A 22136-nucleotide genomic window follows, 5' to 3' on the forward strand; every position below is an offset into this window, starting at 1 on the left:
TTTTTAGGGGGATTCACCCCCCCGATGGATTTTTGGGGTGATTTACCCCCCCACGATGGATTTTTGGGGTGATTTACCCCCCCCCCCCAATGGATTTTTGGGGGGATTCACCCCCTCAACCAGCACTAAAACACACTTAGAACACTCAGCCGAATTTCTGGAGCCCCAAAAACCCCCCTCCCCACCCCAAAAACACACTGACAAACCCTCGGTGGAAACAAAATAAAACCTCTTTATTTTCACCCCCCCCAAAACAAAAAAAAACAAGCCTCGAGGGGTGACCCCTCTGTGCTCCCCCCAGGGCAGCCAGGACCCCCCAAAACCCACCCAAACCCACCCTGGGGGGTCCCAACAGCATTGAGGGTCCCCCTGGGTTGGGGGGGGGTTGGGTTTTTGGGGGGTTTTGGGGTTTTTGGGCGGTTTTGGGGGGGTTACACCAATTTTTTGGCCTCGAAGAAGCTCTTGAGGTGCCTCATCTGCCAGATGCCGGTGAGGATGAGGATGATGGTCTGGGCTATGGACCACCAGAGCACGCGCTGGTTCGTGCTCTCGCTCGTCATGCGGAAACGCTCCTCGCGGTACTGGCAGCAAATGGGGAGAATCGGGGTCAGGGAGGGCAAAAACAACGGGAATTCACCCCAAAACAGCAGGAAATCAACCCAAAATAGAAGGGATTCACCCCAAAACAGCAAGGATTCACCCCAAAACTGCACAGATTCCCCCCAAACCCCCATAAATTCACCCCAAACCCTGGAATTTACCCCAAAACCCCATGAATTCCCCCAAAACCCCCATAAATTCCCCCCAAACCCCATGAATTCACCCCAAACCCCCAGGAATTCCCCCCAAACCCCATGAATTCCCCCAAACCCCAGGAATTCCCCCCAAACCCCATGAATTCCCCCAAAACCCCCATGAATTCACCCCAAACCCCCATAAATTCCCCCCAAAATCCCATGAATTCCCCCCAAAACCCCATAAATTCTCCCTAAACCCTGGAATTTACCCCAAACCCCCATAAATTCCCCCAAACCCCAGGAATTCCCCCCAAACCCCCATAAATTCACCCCAAACCCCATAAATTCCCCCCAAACCCTGGAATTTACCCCAAAACCCCATAAATTCCCCCCAAACCCCCATAAATTCCCCCAAAACCCCATAAATTCCCCCCAAACCCCCATAAATTCCCCCCAAACCCCTGGAATTTACCCCAAAACCCCATGAATTCCCCCCAAACCCCATAAATTCCCCCCAAAACCCCATAAATTCCCCCCAAACCCCAGGAATTCCCCCAAACCCCATAAATTCCCCCCAAACCCCAGGAATTCCCCAAAAACCCCATGAATTCCCCCAAACCCCATAAATTCCCCCAAAACCCCCACGAATTCACCCCAAACCCCCATAAATTCCCCCAAAACCCCATAAATTCCCCCCAAAAACCCCCATGAATTCCCCCCGAAGCCCCTCACCCTCTGGTAGTTCTGCTCCTTCTGGATCTGCTCCACCTGCTCCAGCAGCTGCCGGGCGCGCAGCTGCAGCTCCGTCAGCTTGTCGTTGGCCGCGATCTCGGGGTAGTTGTTGGTGTGCTCGCCCACCTGGATGTCCAGGTGCACCCTCTGCGGGCAGCAGGGGGTGTCACCGAGGGGTGGCGGCCCCGGGGGTGTCCCCAGGGGTGTCCCCGAGGTGGGTGGGGGGCGTTACCAGCTTGCCCCCGGCGAACAGCGCCATGCGGGTGGAGTTGGAGTGCAGGCAGATCTGGTGCTCGCCCGGGGTGTGAGAGGTGAAGGTGAAGCGGCCCTCGGAGCCGTACTGGCGGGACAGGACCACCTGGGACAGCATGGGGACACGGTCACCACCCTGGCCACCATCTGGGACAGCGTGGGGACACTGGCACCACCCTGGGATGGCCACTGTCACCACCCTGGCCACCACCTGGGACAGCGTGGGGACACTGGCACCACCCTGGGACACTGTGGGGACAGTGTCACCACCCTGGGATGGCCACTGTCACCACCCTGGCCACCCCCTGGGACAGCGTGGGGACACTGGCACCACCCTGGCCACCCCCTGGGACAGCGTGGGGACACTGGCACCACCCTGGCCACCCCCTGGGACAGCGTGGGGACACTGGCACCACCCTGGGACACTGTGGGGACAGTGTCACCACCCCAGGATGGCCACTGGCACCACCTGGGACAGCGTGGGGACACTGGCACCACCCTGGGACACTGTGGGGACAGTGTCACCACCCCAGCATGGCCACTGGCACCACCTAGGACAGCGTGGGGACAGTGTCACCACCCTGGGACACTGTGGGGACAGTGCCACCACCCCAGGATGGCCACTGGCACCACCTGGGACAGCGTGGGGACACTGGCACCACCCTGGCCACCACCTGGGACAGCGTGGGGACACTGGCACCACCCTGGGATGGCCACTGTCACCACCCTGGCCACCCCCTGGGACAGCGTGGGGACACTGGCACCACCCTGGGACACTGTGGGGACAGTGTCACCACCCTGGGATGGCCACTGGCACCCCCTGGGACAGCGTGGGGACACTGGCACCACCCTGGCCACCATCTGGGACAGCGTGGGGACACTGGCACCACCCTGGGATGGCCACTGTCACTACCCTGGCCACCCCCTGGGACAGCGTGGGGACACTGGCACCACCCTGGGACACTGTGGGGACAGTGTCACCACCCTGGGATGGCCACTGGCACCCCCTGGGACAGCGTGGGGACACTGGCACCACCCTGGGATGGCCACTGTCACCACCCTGGCCACCCCCTGGGACAGCGTGGGGACACTGTCACCACGCTGGCCACCACCCTGGGACAGCGTGGGGACACTGGCACCACCCTGGGACACTGTGGGGACAGTGTCACCACCCTGGCCACCCCCTGGGACAGCGTGGGGACATTGTCACCACCCTGGGATGGCCACTGTCACCACCCCAGGCACCATTTGGGACAGCGTGGGGACACTGGCACCACCCTGGGACACTGTGGGGACAGTGTCACCACCCTGGGATGGCCACTGGCACCCCCTGGGACAGCGTGGGGACAGTGTCACCACCCTGGGATGGCCACTGTCACTACCCTGGCCACCCCCTGGGACAGCGTGGGGACACTGTCACCACCCTGGGATGGCCACTGGCACCCCCTGGGTCACCTCAGGGACACTGTCACCACCCTAGGCACCCCCCGGGCCACCGCGGGGACACTGTCACCACTGAGGGACACTGGGACACTGCCACCATCACCCCCCAGGCACTGGGACATGGCTGGGCTGGGTCAGGGACACCCGGGACAGGCTGGGGTGGCACCCCAGGGACACCCACAGACCCCCTGGGACCCCTCCCCATGCCCAGGGGATCCCCAGACCCCCCCAGGGACCCCTCCCCATACCCAGGGACACCCAGAGATCCCCAGGGACCCCTCCCCATGTCCAGGGACACCCAGAGACCCCCAGGGACCCCTCCCCATGCCCAGGGGATCCCCAGACCCCCCCAGGGACCCCTCCCCATGCCCAGGGACACCCAGACCCCTCAGGGACCCCTCCCCATGCCCAGGGACACCCAGAGACCCCTCACGGACCCCTCCCCATGCCCAGGGGGGATCCCCAAACTCCCCCAGGGACCCCTCCCCATGTCCAGGGACACCCAGAGACCCCCAGGGACCCCTCCCCTAAACCAGGGACACCCAGAGACCCCCAGGGACACCCAGAGACCCCCAGGGACCCCTCCCCATGCCCAGGGGATCCCCAGACCCCCCCAGGGACCCCTCCCCATGCCCAGGGGGGACCCCCAGACCCTCCCCCACCTTTCCATCGGGGTCCTTGATCTCCACGTGCATGCCCAGCCCGGGGGTGGAGGGCAGGAACGACTCCGACTGTTTGTCCCACAGCTGGGTCCGGTAATTCCCTGGCACCGAGCGGGGACACAGGCTCGGCCCGGACCCCCCCAGCCCGGACCCCGGGCCCGGTGGGCTCTTATCCCCCCCCCGGATCCCCCCGTTCCCGGTAACCTCCGAACCCCCCCTCCGCCCCCGAATGGTCCCTCCCGTTAACTTCCCCCCCCCACCGGTCCGCAGTGGTCGCTCCCATCACCCCCGCGGGAGCGGTGGTCTCGCCCACATCCCCGGTCCCGGGGTCCCTCCCGTGGTCACCCCCGGTCCCGGTGGATCCTCCCGGTCCTAAATTCTGTGCGCGTGTATCCCCCCCTCGCCAAGTGCCCGGTGGTTCCTCCCGTTACCCCCCCGAGTGCCCGGTGGTCCCTCCCGTTACCCCCCCGCCATTCCCGGTGGTCTCTCCCGTTACTCCCCCCCATTCCCGTTGGTCTCTCCCGTTACCCTCTCTCCCCCCGCCATTCCCGGTGGTCTCTCCCGTTACTCCCTGTCCCCCCGCCATTCCCGCCGCTCCCTGCCGCCTCCCCCGCCGCCCGCACCCATGACCATGGTCTCGTCGGGGATCTCCTCGATGAAGCAGCGCTTCTCGGTCTCGCCGATGTGGAAGTAGAGCCCGTGGGCGCCCCAGCCCAGCAGCAGCAGCGCGGCCACCGCCGCCCTCAGCGCCTCCCTCAGCGCCGCCATGGTCCCTCCCGCCCGCCGGGGGAGGGCGCGCTCTGCGCATGCGCCAGCGCCTCGCCGGGCTCGGTGCGCGTGCGCCGCAGCCTCCGCGCGTGCGCGGTGCCGCCCTCAGCGCCCCGCGGCTTCGCCCCTCTCTCTGCGCATGCGCGGCTGCCGCGGCCACTCAGCGCCCCCCACGCCGCCCCTGAGCGCTTCCCACCGCTCCCGCACCGCGCATGCGCGCTCCCCGCCGCCGTGGCGCAACGGGGAGGGCGCCGCTCTCTTGGCGCTGAGGTCAAGGGTTCGAGCCCCGACGGTGCCGCCTCGGGGGTCGCGGTGTCCCCGCGGGGTGTCGCGCTGTTTTCGCCCCCCCCCACCATGTGTCCCCTCTGTTGTCACCCCGCGGGGGTGCTGAGCAATGGCCGGGGCGGGGCCCGCCCTTCCCAGCAGTGTGGCAACACCACCGTCAACCTTCTTCCTTCCTTCCTCCCTCGCCACCTCCCGCAGCGCCCGGAGCCGGGGGTCCCACGGGAGCCGGGGGTCGCAGCAGGGCCGGGGGTCTCAGCAGGGCCGGGGGTCCCACGGGAGTCGGGGGTCCCACCGGAGCCGGGGGTCTCAGCAGGGCCGGGGGTCGCAGCAGGGCCGGGGGTCCCACGGGAGCCGGGGGTCGCAGCAGAGCCGGGGGTCGCAGCGGAACCGGGGGTCGCAGCACAGCCGGGGGTCGCTCAGTGCCGGGGGTCGCAGCAGAGCCGGGGGTCGCAGCGGAACCGGGGGTCGCTCAGTGCCGGGGGTCGCAGCGGAACCGGGGGTCGCAGCGGAACCGGGGGTCGTTCAGTGCCGGGGGTCGCAGCAGAGCCGGGGGTCGCTCAGTGCCGGGGGTCGCAGCGGAACCGGGGGTCTCTCAGTGCCGGGGGTCGCAGCGGAACCGGGGGTCGCAGCGGAACCGGGGGTCGCAGCGGAACCGGGGGATCGTTCAGTACCGGGGGTCGCTCAGTGCCGGGGGTCGCTCAGTGCCGGGGGTCGCAGCACAGCCCGGGGTCGCAGCAGAGCCGGGGGTCGCAGCGGAACCGGGGGTCGCAGCGGAACCGGGGGTCGCAGCGGAACCGGGGGTCCCATGGAAAGCGGGGGTCCCATGGGTGAGCGCCGCCCGGGGACCCCGCGCCCGGCCCGCAGGGGACGCGCAGCGCTGGCCACCGCCGGTGCCACCGCCGCCACTTTCGGGAGGGGTCCCCAAAGCTCGGGGGGCGCGGGCAGGGGGCTCGGGGGTCCGCGGGTGGCCGCCGTCAGCCTCGCCCTCCTCTTCCTCCGCGCAGAGGCCGAAGGCTTCGCCCTCTGCCAGGCGCCCTCCCTGCAGACCGAAGTGTTCCGGTACCGGTAAGGGGGGACAGCGCGGGGACAGCGCGGGGACAGCGCGGGTGGCCCGGGAGGGGACACGCGGGGGTGGCACCGCTGTCCCCGCTCTGCTGTCCCCGCGCAGGCTGTGGGACGTGAACCACAAGTCGCTGTACCTGCGCGGGGAGCAGCTGCTGGCCGGGCACCTGCAGGGCGCCAACGCCGCGCTGGAAGGTGACACGCGTGGGGACACGCGGGGACACGGGGGGACACGGGGGGGAACACGCGGGGACACGGGGGGACACGGGGACATGCCTGGAGACACGCATGGGGACACGGGGACACGGGGGGGGACACGGGGACACGCGTGGGGACACGGGGAGACACAGGGGGACACGGGGGGGACACGGGGGACACACGGGGGACACACGGGGACACACGGGGACACGCGGGGGGACACGGGGACACACGGGGGGACACCGGGGGACACACGGGGGGACACGGGGACACACGGGGGGACACCGGGGGACACACGGGGGACACGGGGACACACGGGGACACACGGGGACACACGGGGGGACACACGGGGGGACACGGGGACACACGGGGGGACACCGGGGGACACACGGGGGACACGGGGACACCCGTGGGGACACGCGCTGAGTGCCAGCCCGTGTGGCCTGCAGAGAAGGTGTTCTGGGTGCCCAACCGAGCCCTGGCGCCCGCGCGGCTGCCGGTGATCCTGAGCGTGCGGAGCGGCTCCCGCTGCCTGAGCACCGAGAGCGGCCCCGGCGGAGCGCCCCGGCTGCGCCTGCAGGTCTGGGGACACGGGGACACATGGGGGGACATGGGGGACACTGCCGGGACACTGAGCCCCGGCTGCGCCTGCAGGTCTGGGGACACGGGGGGACACGGGGGACACGGGGGGACACTGAGCCCCGGCTGCGCCTGCAGGTCTGGGACACGGGGGGACATGGGGACACGGGGACACGGGGGGACACGGGGGAGCGCCCCGGCTGCGCCTGCAGGTCTGGGGACACGGGGACACGGGGGGACATGGGGGAGCGCCCCGGCTGCGCCTGCAGGTCTGGGGACACGGGGACACATGGGGGGACACTGAGCCCCGGCTGCGCCTGCAGGTCAGGGACACGGGGACACGGGGGGACACACAGGGACACTGAGCCCCGGCTGCGCCTGCAGGTCTGGGACACGGGGACACGGGGGGACACACAGGGACACTGAGCCCCGGCTGCGCCTGCAGGTCTGGGGACACGGGGGGACACTGCCGGGACACGGGGGACACGGGGGGACATGGGGGGACACGGGGACACGGGGGGACACTGAGCCCCGGCTGCGCCTGCAGGTCTGGGGGGACACGGGGGGACATGGGGGGACATGGGGGACACTGCCGGGACACTGAGCCCCGGCGGAGCGCCCCGGCTGCGCCTGCAGGTGGGGGGACACGGGGGGACACGGGGGGACATGGGGACACGGGGGACACGGGGGGACATGGGGGAGCGCCCCGGCTGCGCCTGCAGGTGGGGGGACACGGGGACATGGGGGGACACACGGGGGACACGGGGGGACACTGAGCCCCGGCTGCGCCTGCAGGTCAGGGGGGACACGGGGGGACATGGGGGGACACGGGGGGACCTCAGGGGTGGGGACACTGCAGGATGGGGACACGGGGACCGCGGGGATGTGGACACTGCGGGATGGTGACACGGGGACCGTGGGGATGTGACACTGCGGGATGGTGACACGGGGATCTCAGGGGTGGGGACACGGGGACCGTGGGGATGGGGGCACTGCAGGATGGTGACACGGGGACACCACAACACGGGGCGATGGAGCGCGGGCCCGGGGCTCTGCTGTCCCCGCGGGTGACACGGGGGTGACACGGGGGTGGCCCGCAGGACGTGGACATCCGGGAGCTGCCCCGCGCCGGGGACAGCGGGGCCGCCTTCACCTTCTTCCGCTCCTACCGGGACGGGCTGTGGCGCTTCGAGTCGGCCGCGCACCCCGGCTGGTTCCTCTGCACGTCCCCGCTCGGCCACCGGCCCCTGGCGCTCTGTCGCCACCCCGATGTCACCTCCCAGCTGCTCGACTTCTACTTCCAGCTCTGCTGAGCCCCCCCGGGCACCGCGCGGGGACAGCAGAGCCCCGGGGGAGGTGGCATCTTCCGTGGGAGGGTGGCATCCTCACCCCGGGACGGTGACATCCCCCCCGGGACGGTGACATCGCCCTGGGGAGGGTGACATCTTCCGTGGGAGGGTGGCATCCCCCCTGGGAGGGTGACATCCCTCTGGGGACGGTGACATCCCACCAGGGACGGCGACATCCTCACCCAGGGAGAGTGACAACCTCTGGGATGGCATCTTCCCCAGGACAGCGACATCCCCGGGGGACAGCGACATCCCCTGGGGACGGAGACACCCCCTGGGGACAATGCCATCCCCCTGGGGACAATGCCATCCGTCTGGGGACAATGCCATCCCCCTGGGGACAATGCCATCCCTCTGGGGACAGCGACACCGGGCCCGGTGCGGGAATAAAGATGCTGAGGCCACGCAGTGCCCGAGCGTGGGGGACACGGGGGTGACACGGGGGTGACACGGGGGGGACACGGGGGGGACACGGGGGGGACACCGGGGGGACACGGGGGGTGACACGGGGGAATGGGGGGTGACACGGGGATGACACGGGGGGGGACAGGGCGGGGGACAGGGCGGGGCTGGTGGCCCCGCTGGATGTGTCACCGCGGCGGGGTGGCCGCTCTTGCGCCACCCGCGCGATGGGGACACAACGGGACATCCCCGGGCGGGGGTGACGCGGCCCCTTCCGGGATCCTGCGGGGACAGCGAGGGGACACCGGGGGGACAGCGTGGGGACACCGGGGGGACACCGGGGGGACAGGGCACACGGGATCTTGGGGACAGGATGTGTGGGGACAGGGGACATGGGGCATGAGGACACTCTGGGGACACTGTGGGGACACCGTGGGGACAGGGAGTGGGGGACAGTAGGGACAGGTCACCGTGGGGACAGGACACACGGGATCTTGGGGACATGGGGACACTGCGGGGACACCGTGGGGACACTGTGGGGACAGGACACAGGGGATCCTGGGGACATGGGGACACCGTGGGGACACTGCGGGGACACCGTGGGGACACTGTGGGGACAGGGCACAGGGAATCTTGGGGACACCGCGGGGACACCGTGGGGACAGGACACACGGGATCTTGGGGACATGGGGACACCGCGGGGACACCGTGGGGACAGGACACATGGAATCTTGGGGACACCATGGGGACACCGTGGGGACAGGACACACGGGATCTTGGGGACACCGCGGGGACACCGTGGGGACAGGGGAGGTGGGACACCAGGGACAGGGAGATTTTGGGGACAGCGCTCACGGTGACAACGGTGACAAGGAGGTGGCACCGCGGGGGACACATGGCAGAGCCCGGCACAGGGGACAGCGCAGGGGACATTCCCGCCAGGGACACGGCTGGGGACGCTGGCAGCAGGTGACATTTCGCCATCGCTCGGCGTCCTTGTCACCTGTCCCGGCAATTACCGGGGCGGGCTCTGTCCCCCGCCCGGCCCCATAAAGCCACTGTCACCTGCGGGGGACAGGGGACAGCAACCGGCAGGTGACACATCCGCAGGTACCGCTGGGGACGGGGACCCGCTCGGGGACAATCCCGCTGGCACCCGGCTGGCACCCGTGTCACCCGTGTCACCCGTGTCACCCGTGTCACCCGTGTCACCCGTGTCACCAGTGTCACCAGTGCCACCCGTGTCACCAGTGTCACCAGTGTCACCCGTGTCACCTGTGTCACCAGTGCCACCTGTGTCACCAGTGCCACGCGTGTCACCAGTGTCACCAGTGTCACCAGTGTCACCAGTGCCACCCGTGTCACCAGTGTCACCAGTGTCACCAGTGCCACCCGTGTCACCAGTGTCACCAGTGCCACCCGTGTCACCAGTGCCACCCGTGTCACCCGTGTCACCCGTGTCACCCGTGCCACCCTCTCCGCAGGCCCAGCCATGTCCCGCGCATCCAAATCTGCCCGCAGGTGAGTGGGGACAGTGTGGGGACAGTGAGGGGACAGTGAGGGGACAGTGCGGGGACAGCGAGGGGACAGCGTGGGGACAGCGCGGGGACAGTGCGGTGACAATGCGGGGACAGTGCAGTGACAGTGCGGGGACAGTGTGGGGACAGCGTGGGGACAGCGTGGGGACAGTGCGGTGACAATGCGGGGACAGTGCGGTGACAGTGTGGGGACAGTGTGGGGACAGTGAGGGGACAGTGCGGGGACAGTGCGGGGACAGTGTGGGGACAGTGTGGGGACAGCGTGGGGACAGCGTGGGGACAGTGCGGTGACAATGCGGGGACAGTGCGGTGACAGTGTGGGGACAGTGTGGGGACAGTGCGGTGACAATGCGGGGACAATGCGGGGACAGTGTGGGGACAGTGCGGGGACAGTGTGGGGACAGTGAGGGGACAGTGTGGGGACAGCGCGGGGACAGTGTGGGGACAGTGTGGGGACAGCGTGGGGACAGCGCGGGGACAGCGCGGGGACAGCGCGGGGACAGTGAGGGGACAATGCGGTGACAATGCGGTGAGAATGCGGGGACAGTGAGGGGACAGTGTGGGGACAGTGAGGGGACAGCGCTGTCCCCCCCGCTGGTGGCAGGCAGTGTCCCCTCCCCTCGGCGGGTGTCACCTGGCTGTCCCCGCTGTCCCCACAGGAGGACACCGCGGGGACACCGCCGGGGGGTCACGGCGGGGAGCGAGGGCGTCATCGACCCCGACATGGTGGCCTTGTTCGAGGAGTTCCTGCCGACACGTGGGTACAGCTGTCCCCGTGTCCCCGTGTCCCTGTCCCCGTGTCCCTGTCCCTGTCCCCGTGTCCCCCTGTCCCCGTGTCCCCGTGTCCCTGTCCCCGTGTCCCTGTGTCCCCGTGTCCCCATGTCCCTGTGTCCCCATGTCTCTGTCCCTGTCCCCGTGTCCCTGTGTCCCCATGTCCCTGTGTCCCCATGTCCCTGTGTCCCCGTGTTGCCGTGTCCACGTGTCCCCGTGTCCCTGTGTCCCCGTGTCCCTGTGTCCCTGTCCCCAGGTCCCCATGTCCCCATGTCCCTGTCCCCGTGTCCCCCTGTCCCTGTCCCCGTGTCCCTGTGCCCATGGCCCTGTGTCCCCATGTCCCCATCCCACATGGCCATCACCTTGTGTGCCCTGTCCCCGTGTCCCCACATCTCCATGTCCCCGTGTCCTCATGCCACCACATCCCCATGTCCCATGTCCCCATGTCCCCATGTCCCCATGTCCCCATGTCCCCATGTTTGATGTCCCATGCCCCACGTCCCCCTGGTGTCCCCATGTCCCCCGTGGTGTCCCCGTGTCCCACATCCCCGTGGTGTCCCATGTCCCATGTCACTACATCCCCGTGGTGTCCCCGTGGTGTCCCCGTATCCCCATGTCCCCATGATGTCCCATGTCCCATGTCCCCGTATCTCCATGTCCCACCTCTGCGTGGTGTCCCCATGTCCCACGTCCCCGTGGTGTCCCCATGTCCCACATCCCTATGGTGTCCCCGTGGTGTCCCCGTGGTGTCCCATGTCCCATGTCCCCGTGGTGTCCCCGTGGTGTCCCCATGTCCCACATCCCTATGGTGTCCCCGTGGTGTCCCCGTGGTGTCCCCATGTCCCATGTCCCCGTGGTGTCCCCGTGGTGTCCCCGTGGTGTCCCCGTGGTGTCCCTGTGGTGTCCCCATGTCCCATGTCCCCGTGGTGTCCCCATGATGTCCCATGTCCCCGTGGTGTCCCCGTGGTGTCCCCGTGGTGTCCCCATGTCCCCATGTCCCCATGATGTCCCATGTCCCATGTCCCCGTATCTCCATGTCCCACGTCCCCGTGGTGTCCCCGTGGTGTCCCCATGATGTCCCCGTGGTGTCCCCATGGTGTCCCCATGTTCCACATCCCCGTGGTGTCCCCGTGGTGTCCCCATGATGCCCCATGTCCCACGTCCCCGTGGTGTCCCCGTGGTGTCCCCGTGGTGTCCCCATGATGTCCCATGTCCCACGTCCCCATGGTGTCCCCGTGGTGTCCCCATGGTGTCCCATGTCCCACGTCCCCGTGGTGTCCCCATGTCCCACGTCCCCGTGGTGTCCCCGTGGTGTCCCCATGTCCCATGTCCTCGTGGTGTCCCCATGTCCCACGTCCCCGTGGTGTCCCCGTGGTGTCCCCGTGGTGTCCCCGTGGTGTCCCCATGATGTCCCATGTCCCACGTCCCCATGGTGTCCCCGTGGTGTCCCCAGTGACACCGGTGGCCTCCGGGGCGTCGCGGCCGTCCCCTCGTCCGTACCGTTACGTGCTGCGGGACACGGAGCAGCAGGGGCTGTGCCTGCGGGACGGGCGCCTGGTGGCCACCAGCCTGCAGGCCGCCAACGCCCCCCAGGAAGGTGGGTGACACCCCGGGGACGTCCCTGCGCGTCCCTGCGGAGGGGACGGCGGTGACGCCACCCCCGTGTCCCGCAGAGCCCATCAGTGTCGTCCCCAACCGGCACCTGGAGCGCCAGCGCTGTCCCCTCATCGTGGGCATCCGCGATGGCACCTGGGCCCTGTCCTGTGGCACCGGGCCCGAGCCACGGCTCAGCCTGGAGGTGACACCGGGGACACGGGGGACACGGGGGACACGGGGGACACGGGGGACATGGGGGGACATGGGGGACATGGGGGACATGGGGGGACATGGGGGGACATGGGGGGACAGAGGTGACACCGGGGACATGGGGGATACGGGGGACATGGGGGACATGGGGGACATGGGGGACATGGGGGGACATGGGGGACATGGGGGACATGGGGGGACATGGGGGACATGGGGGGACATGGGGGGACAGAGGGGACATGGGGGACATGGGGGGACACGGGGGACATGGGGGGACATGGGGGACCCGGGGGGACATGGGGGACACGGGGGACATGGGGGGACACGGGGGGACACGGGGGGACATGGGGGACAGAGGAACAGAGGTGACACCGGGGACATGGGGGACACGGGGGACATGGGGGACATGGGGGACAGAGGGACAGAGGGGACATGGGGGACACGGGGGACATGGGGGACACGGGGGGACATGGGGGACATGGGGGGACATGGGGGGGGACAGAGGGACATGGGGGACATGGGGGTCACAGAGAGACCTGGGGGTGACCAGGGGACAGCTCAGTGTGGGGCAGTGGTGGGGACACAAAGGGGACAATCCAAGGTGGACAACCCCAGGTGGGTCAGCCCCAGGTGGGTCAGGTCAAGGTGGGCAATCCAAGATGGACAACCCAAGGTGGGTCAGCCCCAGGTGGGTCAGGTCAAGGTGGGTCAGCCCCAGGTGGGTCAGCCCCAGGTGGGTCAGCCCCAGGTGGGTCAGCCCCAGGTGTGTCAGCCCCAGGTGGGTCAGGTCAAGGTGGGTCAGCCCCAGGTGGGTCAGTCCCAGGTGGGTCAGGTCAAGGTGGGTCAGGTCAAGGTGGGTCAGCCCCAGGTGGGTCAGTCCCAGGTGGGTCAACCCCAGGTGGGTCAGGTCAAGGTGGGTCAGCCCCAGGTGGGTCAGCCCCAGGTGGGTCAGGTCAAGGTGGGTCAGGTCAAGGTGGGCAATCCAAGATGGACAACCCAAGGTGGGTCAGCCCCAGGTGGGTCAGGTCAAGGTGGGTCAGCCCCAGGTGGGTCAGCCCCAGGTGTGTCAGCCCCAGGTGGGTCAGGTCAAGGTGGGTCAGGTCAAGGTGGGTCAGGTCAAGGTGGGTCAACCCCAGGTGGGTCAGTCCCAGGTGGGTCAGCCCCAGGTGGGTCAGCCCCAGGTGTGTCAGCCCCAGGTGGGTCAGCCCCAGGTGTGTCAGCCCCAGGTGGGTCAGGTCCAGGTGGGTCAGCCCCAGGTGGGTCAACCCAAGGTGGAAGATGCAAGGTGGGTCAGAGTGGTGTCATCCCAAAACGGTGTCACCTGGAAGTGGGGATTCCCCAGGGTGGTGTCACTTAATGGTGGCATCACCTGGGGGTGTGGTCACCTGGAGTGCGGTCACCTGATGTTGTTGTCACCTGGAGGTGGGGTCACCTGGACATGGGGTCACTTGGAGGTGGGGGTTCCTTGAGATGGGGTCACCTTGAGATGGAGTCACCTTGAGATGGGGTCACCTGGAGGTGGGGTCACCTGGAGTGCGGTCACCTGATGTTGTTGTCACCTGGAGATGGGGGCTCCTTGAGATGGGGTCACCTTGACATGGGGTCACCTGGAGATGGGGTCACCTGGAGATGGGGGTTCCTTGAGGTGGGGTCACCTGGACATGGGGTCACCTGGAGCTGGGGTCACCTGGACATGGGGACACCTGGGCATGGGGACACCTGGAGCTGGGGTCACCTGGAGCTGGGGTCACCTGGAGGTGAGGTCACCTTGAGGTGAGGTCACCTTGAGGTGAGGTCACCTGGGCATGGGGACACCTGGAGGTGAGGTCACCTGCAAACCGGGTCGGTGTGGGTTCCTCGAGGTGGAGTCACCCGGCCATGGGGTCACCTGTGGATGGGCGTTCTGGAGGTGACGCCACCTGTGGCTGTGGCCGGTGCCACCGCGGGTGTCACCATCAGGTGTCCCCTGCCCGTGCAGGAGGTGGGGCTGCTGGAGCTGTTCTCGGCTGACAAGGACAGGGCCACGCCCTTCACCTTCTACAAGACCTTCGGGGGCTCCACCCACACCTTCGAGGCCGCCGCCTTCCCCGGGCTCTTCCTCAGCACGGCCCCGGGCCCGGGGGAGGAGCTGGCCCTGGCACCGCCCCCCGGTGCCACCGCCTTCTACCTGCGCCGCATGTGACACCTTGGGGACATCGGGGCTTGGGGACATTGGGGCTTGGGGACATCCATGGTGGGACCCTCCATGGTGCCATCACCTTCTACCTGTGCCACATGTGACACCTTGGGGACATTGGGGCTTGGGGACATCCATGGTGCCATCACCTTCTACCTGCGCCGCATGTGACACCTTGGGGACATCGGGGCTTGGGGACATCCATGGTGGGACCCTCCATGGTGCCATCACCTTCTACCTGTGCATGTGACACCTTGGGGACATCGGGGCTTGGGGACATCCATGGTGCCATCACCTTCTACCTGTGCATGTGACACCTTGGGGACATCGGGGCTTGGGGACATCCATGGTGGGACCCTCTATGGTGCCATCACCTTCTACCTGTGCCGCATGTGACACCTTGGGGACATCGGGGCTTGGGGACATCCATGGTGCCATCACCTTCTACCTGTGCCACATGTGACACTGTGGGGACATCAGGGCTTGGGGACATCGGGGCTTGGGGACATCGGGGCTTGGGGACATCCATGGGGCCATCACCTTCTACCTGCGCCGCATGTGACACCTTGGGGACATCCAGGGCTTGGGGACATCCATGGAGCCATCACCTTCTACCTGTGCATGTGACACCTTGGGGACATCAGGGCTTGGGGACATCCATGGAGCCATCACCTTCTACCTGTGCATGTGACACCTTGGGGACATCGGGGCTTGGGGACATCCAGGGCTTGGGGACATCCATGGTGGGACATTCTGTGGTGCCATCTCCTTCTACCTGTGCCACATGTGACACCTTGGGGACATCGGGGCTTGGGGACATCCATGGGGCCATCACCTTCTACCTGTGCATGTGACACCTTGGGGACATCAGGGCTTGGGGACATCCATGGGGCCATCACCTTCTACCTGTGCCGCATGTGACACCTTGGGGACATCGGGGCTTGGGGACATCCAGGGCTTGGGGACATCCATGGTGGGACATTCTGTGGTGCCATCTCCTTCTACCTGTGCCACATGTGACACCTTGGGGACATCGGGGCTTGGGGACATCCATGGTGCCATCACCTTCTACCTGTGCATGTGACACCTTGGGGACATCGGGGCTTGGGGACATCGGGGCTTGGGGACATCCATGGGGCCACCACCTTCTACCTGTGCATGTGACACCTTGGGGACATCGGGGCTTGGGGACATCTGGGGTTGTTGTCACTCCACTCTGAATAAAGTGACAGCTGTTGGTGTCACCTTGTGGGGGTCACCTGGGGGGTCGGGATGGATCCGTTGGGTCAGGATGGATCCACGGGGGATCAGGATGGGGTTGGGATGGATCCATGGGGTGGGGATGGATCCATGGGGGATCAGGATGGATCCCTGGGGTCAGGATGGGGTCAGGATGGATCCCTGGGGTCGGGATGGGGTCGGGATGGATCCATGGGGTCGGGATGGATCCATGGGGGATCGGGATGGATCCGTGGGGAATCAGGATGGATCCATGGGGGATCGGGATGGATCCATGGGGTCGGGATGGATCCATGGGGGATCGGGATGGATCCATGGGGTCGGGATGGATCCATGGGGTCGGGATGGATCCATGGGGTTGGGATGGATCCGTGGGGTCATGATGGGGTGGGGATGGATCCATGGGGGATCGGGATGGGGTCAGGATGGATCCACGGGGGATCAGGATGGATCTATGGGGGATCAGGATGGATCCATGGGGTCGGGATGGGGTCGGGATGGATCCACGGGGGATTGGGATGGATCCATGGGGTGGGGATGGATCCCTGGGGTCGGGATGGATCCACGGAGGAGCGGGATCGACCGGTCCGGGGGGGACAGGATCCTGGTGGGATCCCGACCCCTTTTGGGGGGCTCAGGACCCTCCTTGTGGGGTCAGGAGCGCTTTGAGAGGACTCAGGACCTTCCTTTTGGGGCTCAGGACCCTTTTGGGGGGCTCAGAACCCTCTTTTTGGGGTCAGAACCCTTTTGGGGGGGTCAGGACCCTCTTTATGGGGTCTGGACACTTTTGGGGCGGATCAGGACCCTCTTTTTGGGGTCAGGACCCTTTTGGGGGTCTCAGGACCCTTTCGGGGGGCTCAGGACCCTTTTGGGGGACTCAGAACCCTCTTTTTTGGGGTCAGAACCCTCTTTTCGGGGGCTCAGGACCCTCTTTTTGGGGTCAGAACCCTCCTTTTGGGGTCCGGACCCTTTTGGGGGGGGCTCAGGACCCTTTTTGGGGTCTCAGGACCCTTTGGGGGGGCTCAGGACCATTTTTGGGGGTCTCAGGACCCTCTTTTTGGGGTCAGGACGCTCCTTTTGGGGTCAGAACCCTCCTTTTGGGGTCCGGACCCTTTTGGGGGGTCTCTGAACCCTTTTGGGGGGCTCAGGACCCTTTTGGGGGGGCTCAGGACCCTTTTTGGGGGGCTCAGGACCCTTTTGGGGGGGCTCAGGACCCTTTTTGGAGGTCTCAGGACCCTTTGGGGGGGCTCAGGACCCTTTTGGGGGGGCTCAGGACCCTTTTTGGGGGGCTCAGGACCCTTTTGGGGGGGCTCAGGACCCTTTTTGGGGTCTCAGGACCCTTTGGGGGGGCTCAGGACCATTTTTGGGGGTCACGTGACCCTCTTTTTGGGGTCAGAACTCCCCTTTTGGGGTCAGAACTCCCCTTTTGGGGTCCGGACCCTTTTGGGGGTCTCTGAACCCTTTTGGGGGGGCTCAGAACCCTCCCCCACCCTTCCCTTCCAGCAGGGGGCGTGGCCTCACCCCATGGGCGTGGCCCCGCATACTAATGACCTCATCACCGCCCCGCCCCCCTCTTTATGGGCGTGGCCAGATCAGACCACGCCCCTCACGGCAGTGCCGGTAAGGGAAGGGGGAGGGGAGGGGAGGGGGCGGCTCCCGGGGGTCCCCAAAGTCCCGGGGGGTCCCCAAAACCCCCCCGGGGCTCCCCCCGCGCAGGGAGAGCCCCCCCAAACCCCAGGGGACCCCCAAAACCCCCCCAGGGCCGCGCCCCCCTCACCTTTGCCCTCCCCCGAAACTTCGGGGTCGCCCGGAAATTTTGGGGTCCCCTCAAGCCCTGGGGAGCCCCAGGGTAAATTCGGGGTCCCCCCCCGGACTCTGAGGGTCCCCCCACCCCTTTTTTGGGGGGGTCTCCCCCCGTTTTAAGGGTGGACTGCCCCGGCACCCCGCCGGGTTTTGGGGTCCCGGGGGGGTTTTGGGGTTCCGGGGGTGGTTTTGGGGTCCCGGGGGGGTTTTTGGGGGTCTCGGGGGGAATTTTGGGGTCTCGGGGGGAACTTTGGGGTCCAGGGGGTGTTTTTGGGGTCCCGGAGGGGATTTTGGGGTCCCGGGAGGGAACTTTGGGGTCCCGGGGGAGTTTTTGGGGTCCAGGGGGGAATTTTGGGGTCCCGGGAGGGAACTTTGGGGTCCCGGTGGGGTTTATGGGGTCCCGAGGGTGTTTTTGGGGTCCCGGGGGGAATTTTGGGGTCCCGGGGCGGTTTTTGGGGTCCCGGTGGAGTTTTTGGGGTCCCGGTGGGGTTTTTGGGGTCCCGGGAGGGAATTTTGGGGTCCCGGTGGGGTTTTTGGGGTCCCCCTCCCCCCATTTCCTGTCCCGGCGGGGCGGAAGCGGCGCGGGTGACACGGGGACGGTGACACGGGGACGGTGACACGGGGTTGGTGACACGGGTGACACTGGGTTGGTGGCACTGGGGTGGTGGCACCGGGACGGTGACACTGGGACGGTGACACGGGGTTGGTGACACAGGGTGGTGGCACCGGGACGGTGACAGTGACACAAGGACGGTGGCACCGGGACGGTGACACTGGGACGGTGACACTGGGATGGTGACACTGGGGTGGTGACACGGGTGACACTGGGATGGTGACACTGGGATGGTGACACGGGGTGGTGGCACCGGGACGGTGACAGTGACACAAGGACGGTGGCACCGGGACGGTGACACTGGGATGGTGACACTGGGATGGTGACACTGGGGTGGTGACACGGGGTGGTGGCACCGGGACGGTGACACTGGGACGGTGACACTGGGATGGTGACACTGGGGTGGTGACACGGGTGACACTGGGATGGTGACACAGGGTGGTGGCACCGGGACGGTGACACGGGGTGGCCGCGGGGTGACCGCGCCGGCTGCAGGTGCAGGGGGAGGGTCGGGGAGACCCCTCCCCCCTCCCCCTCCTCTTCCTCCCCCTCGCTTTCCTTCCTCCTTCCTTCTCTGAGCCCTCCCTCCTGCACTTCCTCCTTCCCTCTCCCCTCCCTCCTCCCTCCTGCACTTCCTCCTTCCCTCTCCCCTCCCTCCTTCCCTCTCCCCTCCCTCCTCCCTCCTCCCGCACTTCCTCCCTCCCTCTCCCCTCCCTCCTTCCCTCTCCCCTCCCTCCTCCCGCACTTCCTCCCTCCCTCTCCCCTCCCTCCTTCCCTCTCCCCTCCCTCCTCCCGCACTTCCTCCCTCCCTCTCCCCTCCCTCCCCCCTCCCTCTCCCCTCCCTCCCTCCTCCCGCACTTCCTCCCTCCCTCTCCCCTCCCTCCTTCCCTCTCCCCTCCCTCCTCCCGCACTTCCTCCTTCCCTCTCCCCTCCCTCCCTCCCTCCCTCCCTCCTCCCGCACTTCCTTCCTCCCTCTCCCCTCCCCCCCTCCCTCTTCCCCAAGGTTTCCGTCCCTCCTTCCCTTCCTTCTCCCTCCCACCCCTCTCCCTCCCGTCCTTCATCCCCTTCCTCTCCCTCCCGTTTCACTCCTCCTCTTCCTCCCCTCATCCCTCTCTCCTTCCTTCCCTCCTCTCCCTCTCCCTCTCCCTCTCCCTCTCCCTCTCCCTCTCCCTCTCCCTCTCCCTCTCCCTCTCCCTCTCCCTCTCCCTCTCCCTCTCCCTCTCCCTCTCCCTCTCCCTCTCCCTCTCTCCTCCATCACTCCCCGCCCCCTCTCTCCATCCCTCCCTCCCTCCACCCCTCACCCCTCTCTCCTCCCTCTCCCCAGGGTGTCCCCAGGCCATGGCCACTCCGGCCACTCCGGCCACTCCGGTCCCTGCGGTCACTCCGGTCCCTGCGGTCACTCCGGTCCCTGAGGTCCCTGCGGTCACTCCGGTCCCTGCGGTCACTCTGGTCACTCCGGTCACTCCGGTCCCTGAGGTCCCTGCGGTCACTGCAGTCCCTGTGGTCACTCCGGTCACTCCGGTCACTCCGGTCACTCCGGTCCCTGAGGTCCCTGCGGTCCCTGTGGTCACTCTGGTCACTCCGGTCCCTGTGGTCACTCTGGTCACTCCGGTCACTCCGGTCACTCCGGTCACTCCGGTCACTCCGGTCACTCCCGCTCTCCAGGGGCCGTAGGGAGGTCCCAGGAGTGACCATGGAACCCCCCGAGGTCCCCCTGGACGCCATCGCCTGCTCAGGGGGAGGGGCTGAGAGCCCCCCACGGACCCCGAGCCCTGCACTGACCCCCACCCTGACCCCCAGGCTGACCCTCACCCTGACCCCTGCACTGACCCCTGCAGTGACCCCTGCAGTGACCCCCACCCTGACCCCCACCCTGACCCCCACCCTGACCCCTGCACTGACCCCTGCAGTGACCCCCACCCTGACCCCCACCCTGACCCCTGCACTGACCCCTGCAGTGACCCCCACCCTGACCCCCACCCTGACCCCCAGGCTGACCCCCGCAGTGACCCCCACCCTGACCCCCACCCTGACCCCCAGGCTGACCCCTGCAGTGACCCCTGCACTGACCCCTGCAGTGACCCCTGCAGTGACCCCTGCAGTGACCCCCAGGCTGACCCCAGGCCCGGCCGCAGCCCCCGACGTGTTCAGGGCCGTTCTGCTCCGTGCCCAGCTCTGTGTCCAGGAGCTCCAGGGGGCCATCGAGGGACAGCTGGACACTGCTGACCACCCTCGGGACCACCCCAGGGACCACCCTTGGGACACTGCTGACCACCCCAGGGACCACCCCAGGGACCACCCCAGGGACCACCCTTGGGACACTGCTGACCACCCCAGGGACCACCCCAGGGACCACCCTCAGGACACTGCTGACCACCCCTGGGACCACCCTTGGGACACTGCTGACCACCCCAGGGACCACCCTTGGGACACTGCTGACCACCCCCAGGACACTGCTGACCACCCCAGGGACCACCCCCAGGACCACGCCCCAGATGGGGCTGGGAACATCTCCCAGGAGTGCCAAAGCCATGGATCCACGTTTGAGAACATCTTCCAGGTGTCCACAGAAGGGTCCATCCCACCCCAACCCATGACCATGGATGAGAACATCTTCCAGGTGTCCACAGAAGGGTCCATCCCACCCCAACCCATGACCATGGATGAGGACATCCCACCCAAATCCATGTCTATGGATGAGAACATCCCACCCAAACCCATGGCCATGGATGAGAACATCTTCCAGGTGTCCACAGATGGGTCCATCCCACCCAAACCCATGGCTGCCGATGAGGACATCCCACCCAAACCCATGACCATGGATGAGAACATCTTCCAGGTACGAACTGATGGGTCCATCCCACCCAAGTCCATGCCCAGGGATGAGAACATCTTCCAGGTGTCCACAGATGGGTCCATCCCACCCAAATCCATGGATGAGAACATTTTCCAGGTGTCCACAGATGGGTCCATCCCACCCAAGTCCATGTCCATGGATGGGAACATCTTCCAGGTACGAACTGATGGGTTCGTCCCACCCAAATCCACGGATGAGAACATCTTCCAGATGTCCACAGATGGGTCCATCCCACCCAAACCCATGACCATGGATGAGAACATCTTCCAGGTGTCCACAGATGGGTCCATCCCACCCAAGTCCATGTCCATGGATGGGAACATCTTCCAGGTGTCCACAGATGGGTCCATCCCACCCAAATCCATGGATGAGAACATCTTCCAGGTACGAACTGATGGGTCCATCCCACCCAAATCCACGGATGAGAACATTTTCCAGGTGTCCACAGATGGGTCCACCCCACCCAAATCCATGGCCAGGGATGAGAGCACCTTCCAGGAGGAACGGGGCCACAGATCCACATTTGAGGACATCTTCCAGGTGTCCATGGATGAGTCCATCCCACCCGAAAACACGACCATGGATGAAGACATCCCACCCAAGTCCACGGTCATGGATGAGAACATCTTCCAGGTACGAACTGATGGGTTCATCCCACCCAAATCCACGGATGAGAAGGTCTCACCTGAGCCCATGACCATGGATGGGAGCATCTTCCAGCAGCACCAATTCCATGGATCCACCTATGGGAGCATCTTCCAGGTGTCCACAGATGGGTCTATCCCACCCAAAGCTACGCCCAGAGATGAGGACATCCCACCCAAATCCATGTCCATGGATGAGGACATCCCACCCAAATCCATG

At 66.6% G+C, this 22136-nt stretch overlaps 3 protein-coding genes across 3 annotated transcripts; 2 read left to right on the forward strand and 1 right to left on the reverse strand.

Annotated features, from left to right (window-relative positions):
• Nucleotides 1-212: 212 nt before the first annotated feature.
• On the reverse strand, nucleotides 213-4635 carry TMED4 (transmembrane p24 trafficking protein 4). The gene is made up of 5 exons (XM_086865474.1): nucleotides 4450-4635; nucleotides 3827-3927; nucleotides 1702-1827; nucleotides 1470-1616; nucleotides 213-581 (listed from the first exon to the last, which is right to left on the reverse strand). Exons 1-5 carry the CDS (start codon nucleotides 4592-4594, stop codon nucleotides 432-434), a joined length of 669 nt encoding a protein of 222 aa, XP_086721600.1. The 5' UTR covers nucleotides 4595-4635; the 3' UTR covers nucleotides 213-431.
• A 926-nt stretch (nucleotides 4636-5561) lies between these two features.
• On the forward strand, nucleotides 5562-8131 carry LOC147648934 (interleukin-36 receptor antagonist protein-like). Its single transcript, XM_086865479.1, has 4 exons — nucleotides 5562-5944; nucleotides 6048-6136; nucleotides 6589-6719; nucleotides 7819-8131. Exons 1-4 carry the CDS (start codon nucleotides 5685-5687, stop codon nucleotides 8029-8031), a joined length of 693 nt encoding a protein of 230 aa, XP_086721605.1. The 5' UTR covers nucleotides 5562-5684; the 3' UTR covers nucleotides 8032-8131.
• Nucleotides 8132-9939: 1808 nt separating this feature from the next.
• On the forward strand, nucleotides 9940-15243 carry LOC147648935 (interleukin-36 receptor antagonist protein-like). The gene is made up of 5 exons (XM_086865476.1): nucleotides 9940-9990; nucleotides 10667-10764; nucleotides 12232-12375; nucleotides 12452-12576; nucleotides 14563-15243. The coding sequence occupies exons 1-5, from the start codon at nucleotides 9962-9964 to the stop codon at nucleotides 14764-14766; spliced, it is 600 nt and encodes a 199-aa protein (XP_086721602.1). The 5' UTR covers nucleotides 9940-9961; the 3' UTR covers nucleotides 14767-15243.
• Nucleotides 15244-22136: the final 6893 nt, after the last annotated feature.

This window comes from Cyanistes caeruleus, chromosome 29 (assembly GCF_971803275.1).
Source record: "Cyanistes caeruleus chromosome 29, bCyaCae1.hap1.1, whole genome shotgun sequence".
Taxonomy (NCBI): domain Eukaryota; kingdom Metazoa; phylum Chordata; class Aves; order Passeriformes; family Paridae; genus Cyanistes; species Cyanistes caeruleus.

Bases quoted from the DNA above. Each gene is read 5' to 3' on its own strand.
- LOC147648934 (XM_086865479.1), top strand. From the start codon at position 5,685: ATGGAAAGCGGGGGTCCCATGGGTGAGCGCCGCCCGGGGACCCCGCGC. The intron at 6,137-6,588 runs GTGACACGCGTG...TGTGGCCTGCAG, and splicing joins CGCCAACGCCGCGCTGGAAG to AGAAGGTGTTCTGGGTGCCC. The intron at 6,720-7,818 runs GTCTGGGGACAC...GGTGGCCCGCAG, and splicing joins CGCCCCGGCTGCGCCTGCAG to GACGTGGACATCCGGGAGCT.
- LOC147648935 (XM_086865476.1), top strand. From the start codon at position 9,962: ATGTCCCGCGCATCCAAATCTGCCCGCAG. The intron at 10,765-12,231 runs GTGGGTACAGCT...TGGTGTCCCCAG, and splicing joins CGAGGAGTTCCTGCCGACAC to TGACACCGGTGGCCTCCGGG. The intron at 12,577-14,562 runs GTGACACCGGGG...CTGCCCGTGCAG, and splicing joins AGCCACGGCTCAGCCTGGAG to GAGGTGGGGCTGCTGGAGCT.
- TMED4 (XM_086865474.1), bottom strand. From the start codon at position 4,594: ATGGCGGCGCTGAGGGAGGCGCTGAGGGCGGCGGTGGCCGCGCTGCTG. The intron at 1,828-3,826 runs GTGGGGGAGGGT...ATGCTGTCCCAG, and splicing joins TCAAGGACCCCGATGGAAAG to GTGGTCCTGTCCCGCCAGTA. The intron at 582-1,469 runs GTGAGGGGCTTC...ATTTGCTGCCAG, and splicing joins AGGAGCAGAACTACCAGAGG to TACCGCGAGGAGCGTTTCCG.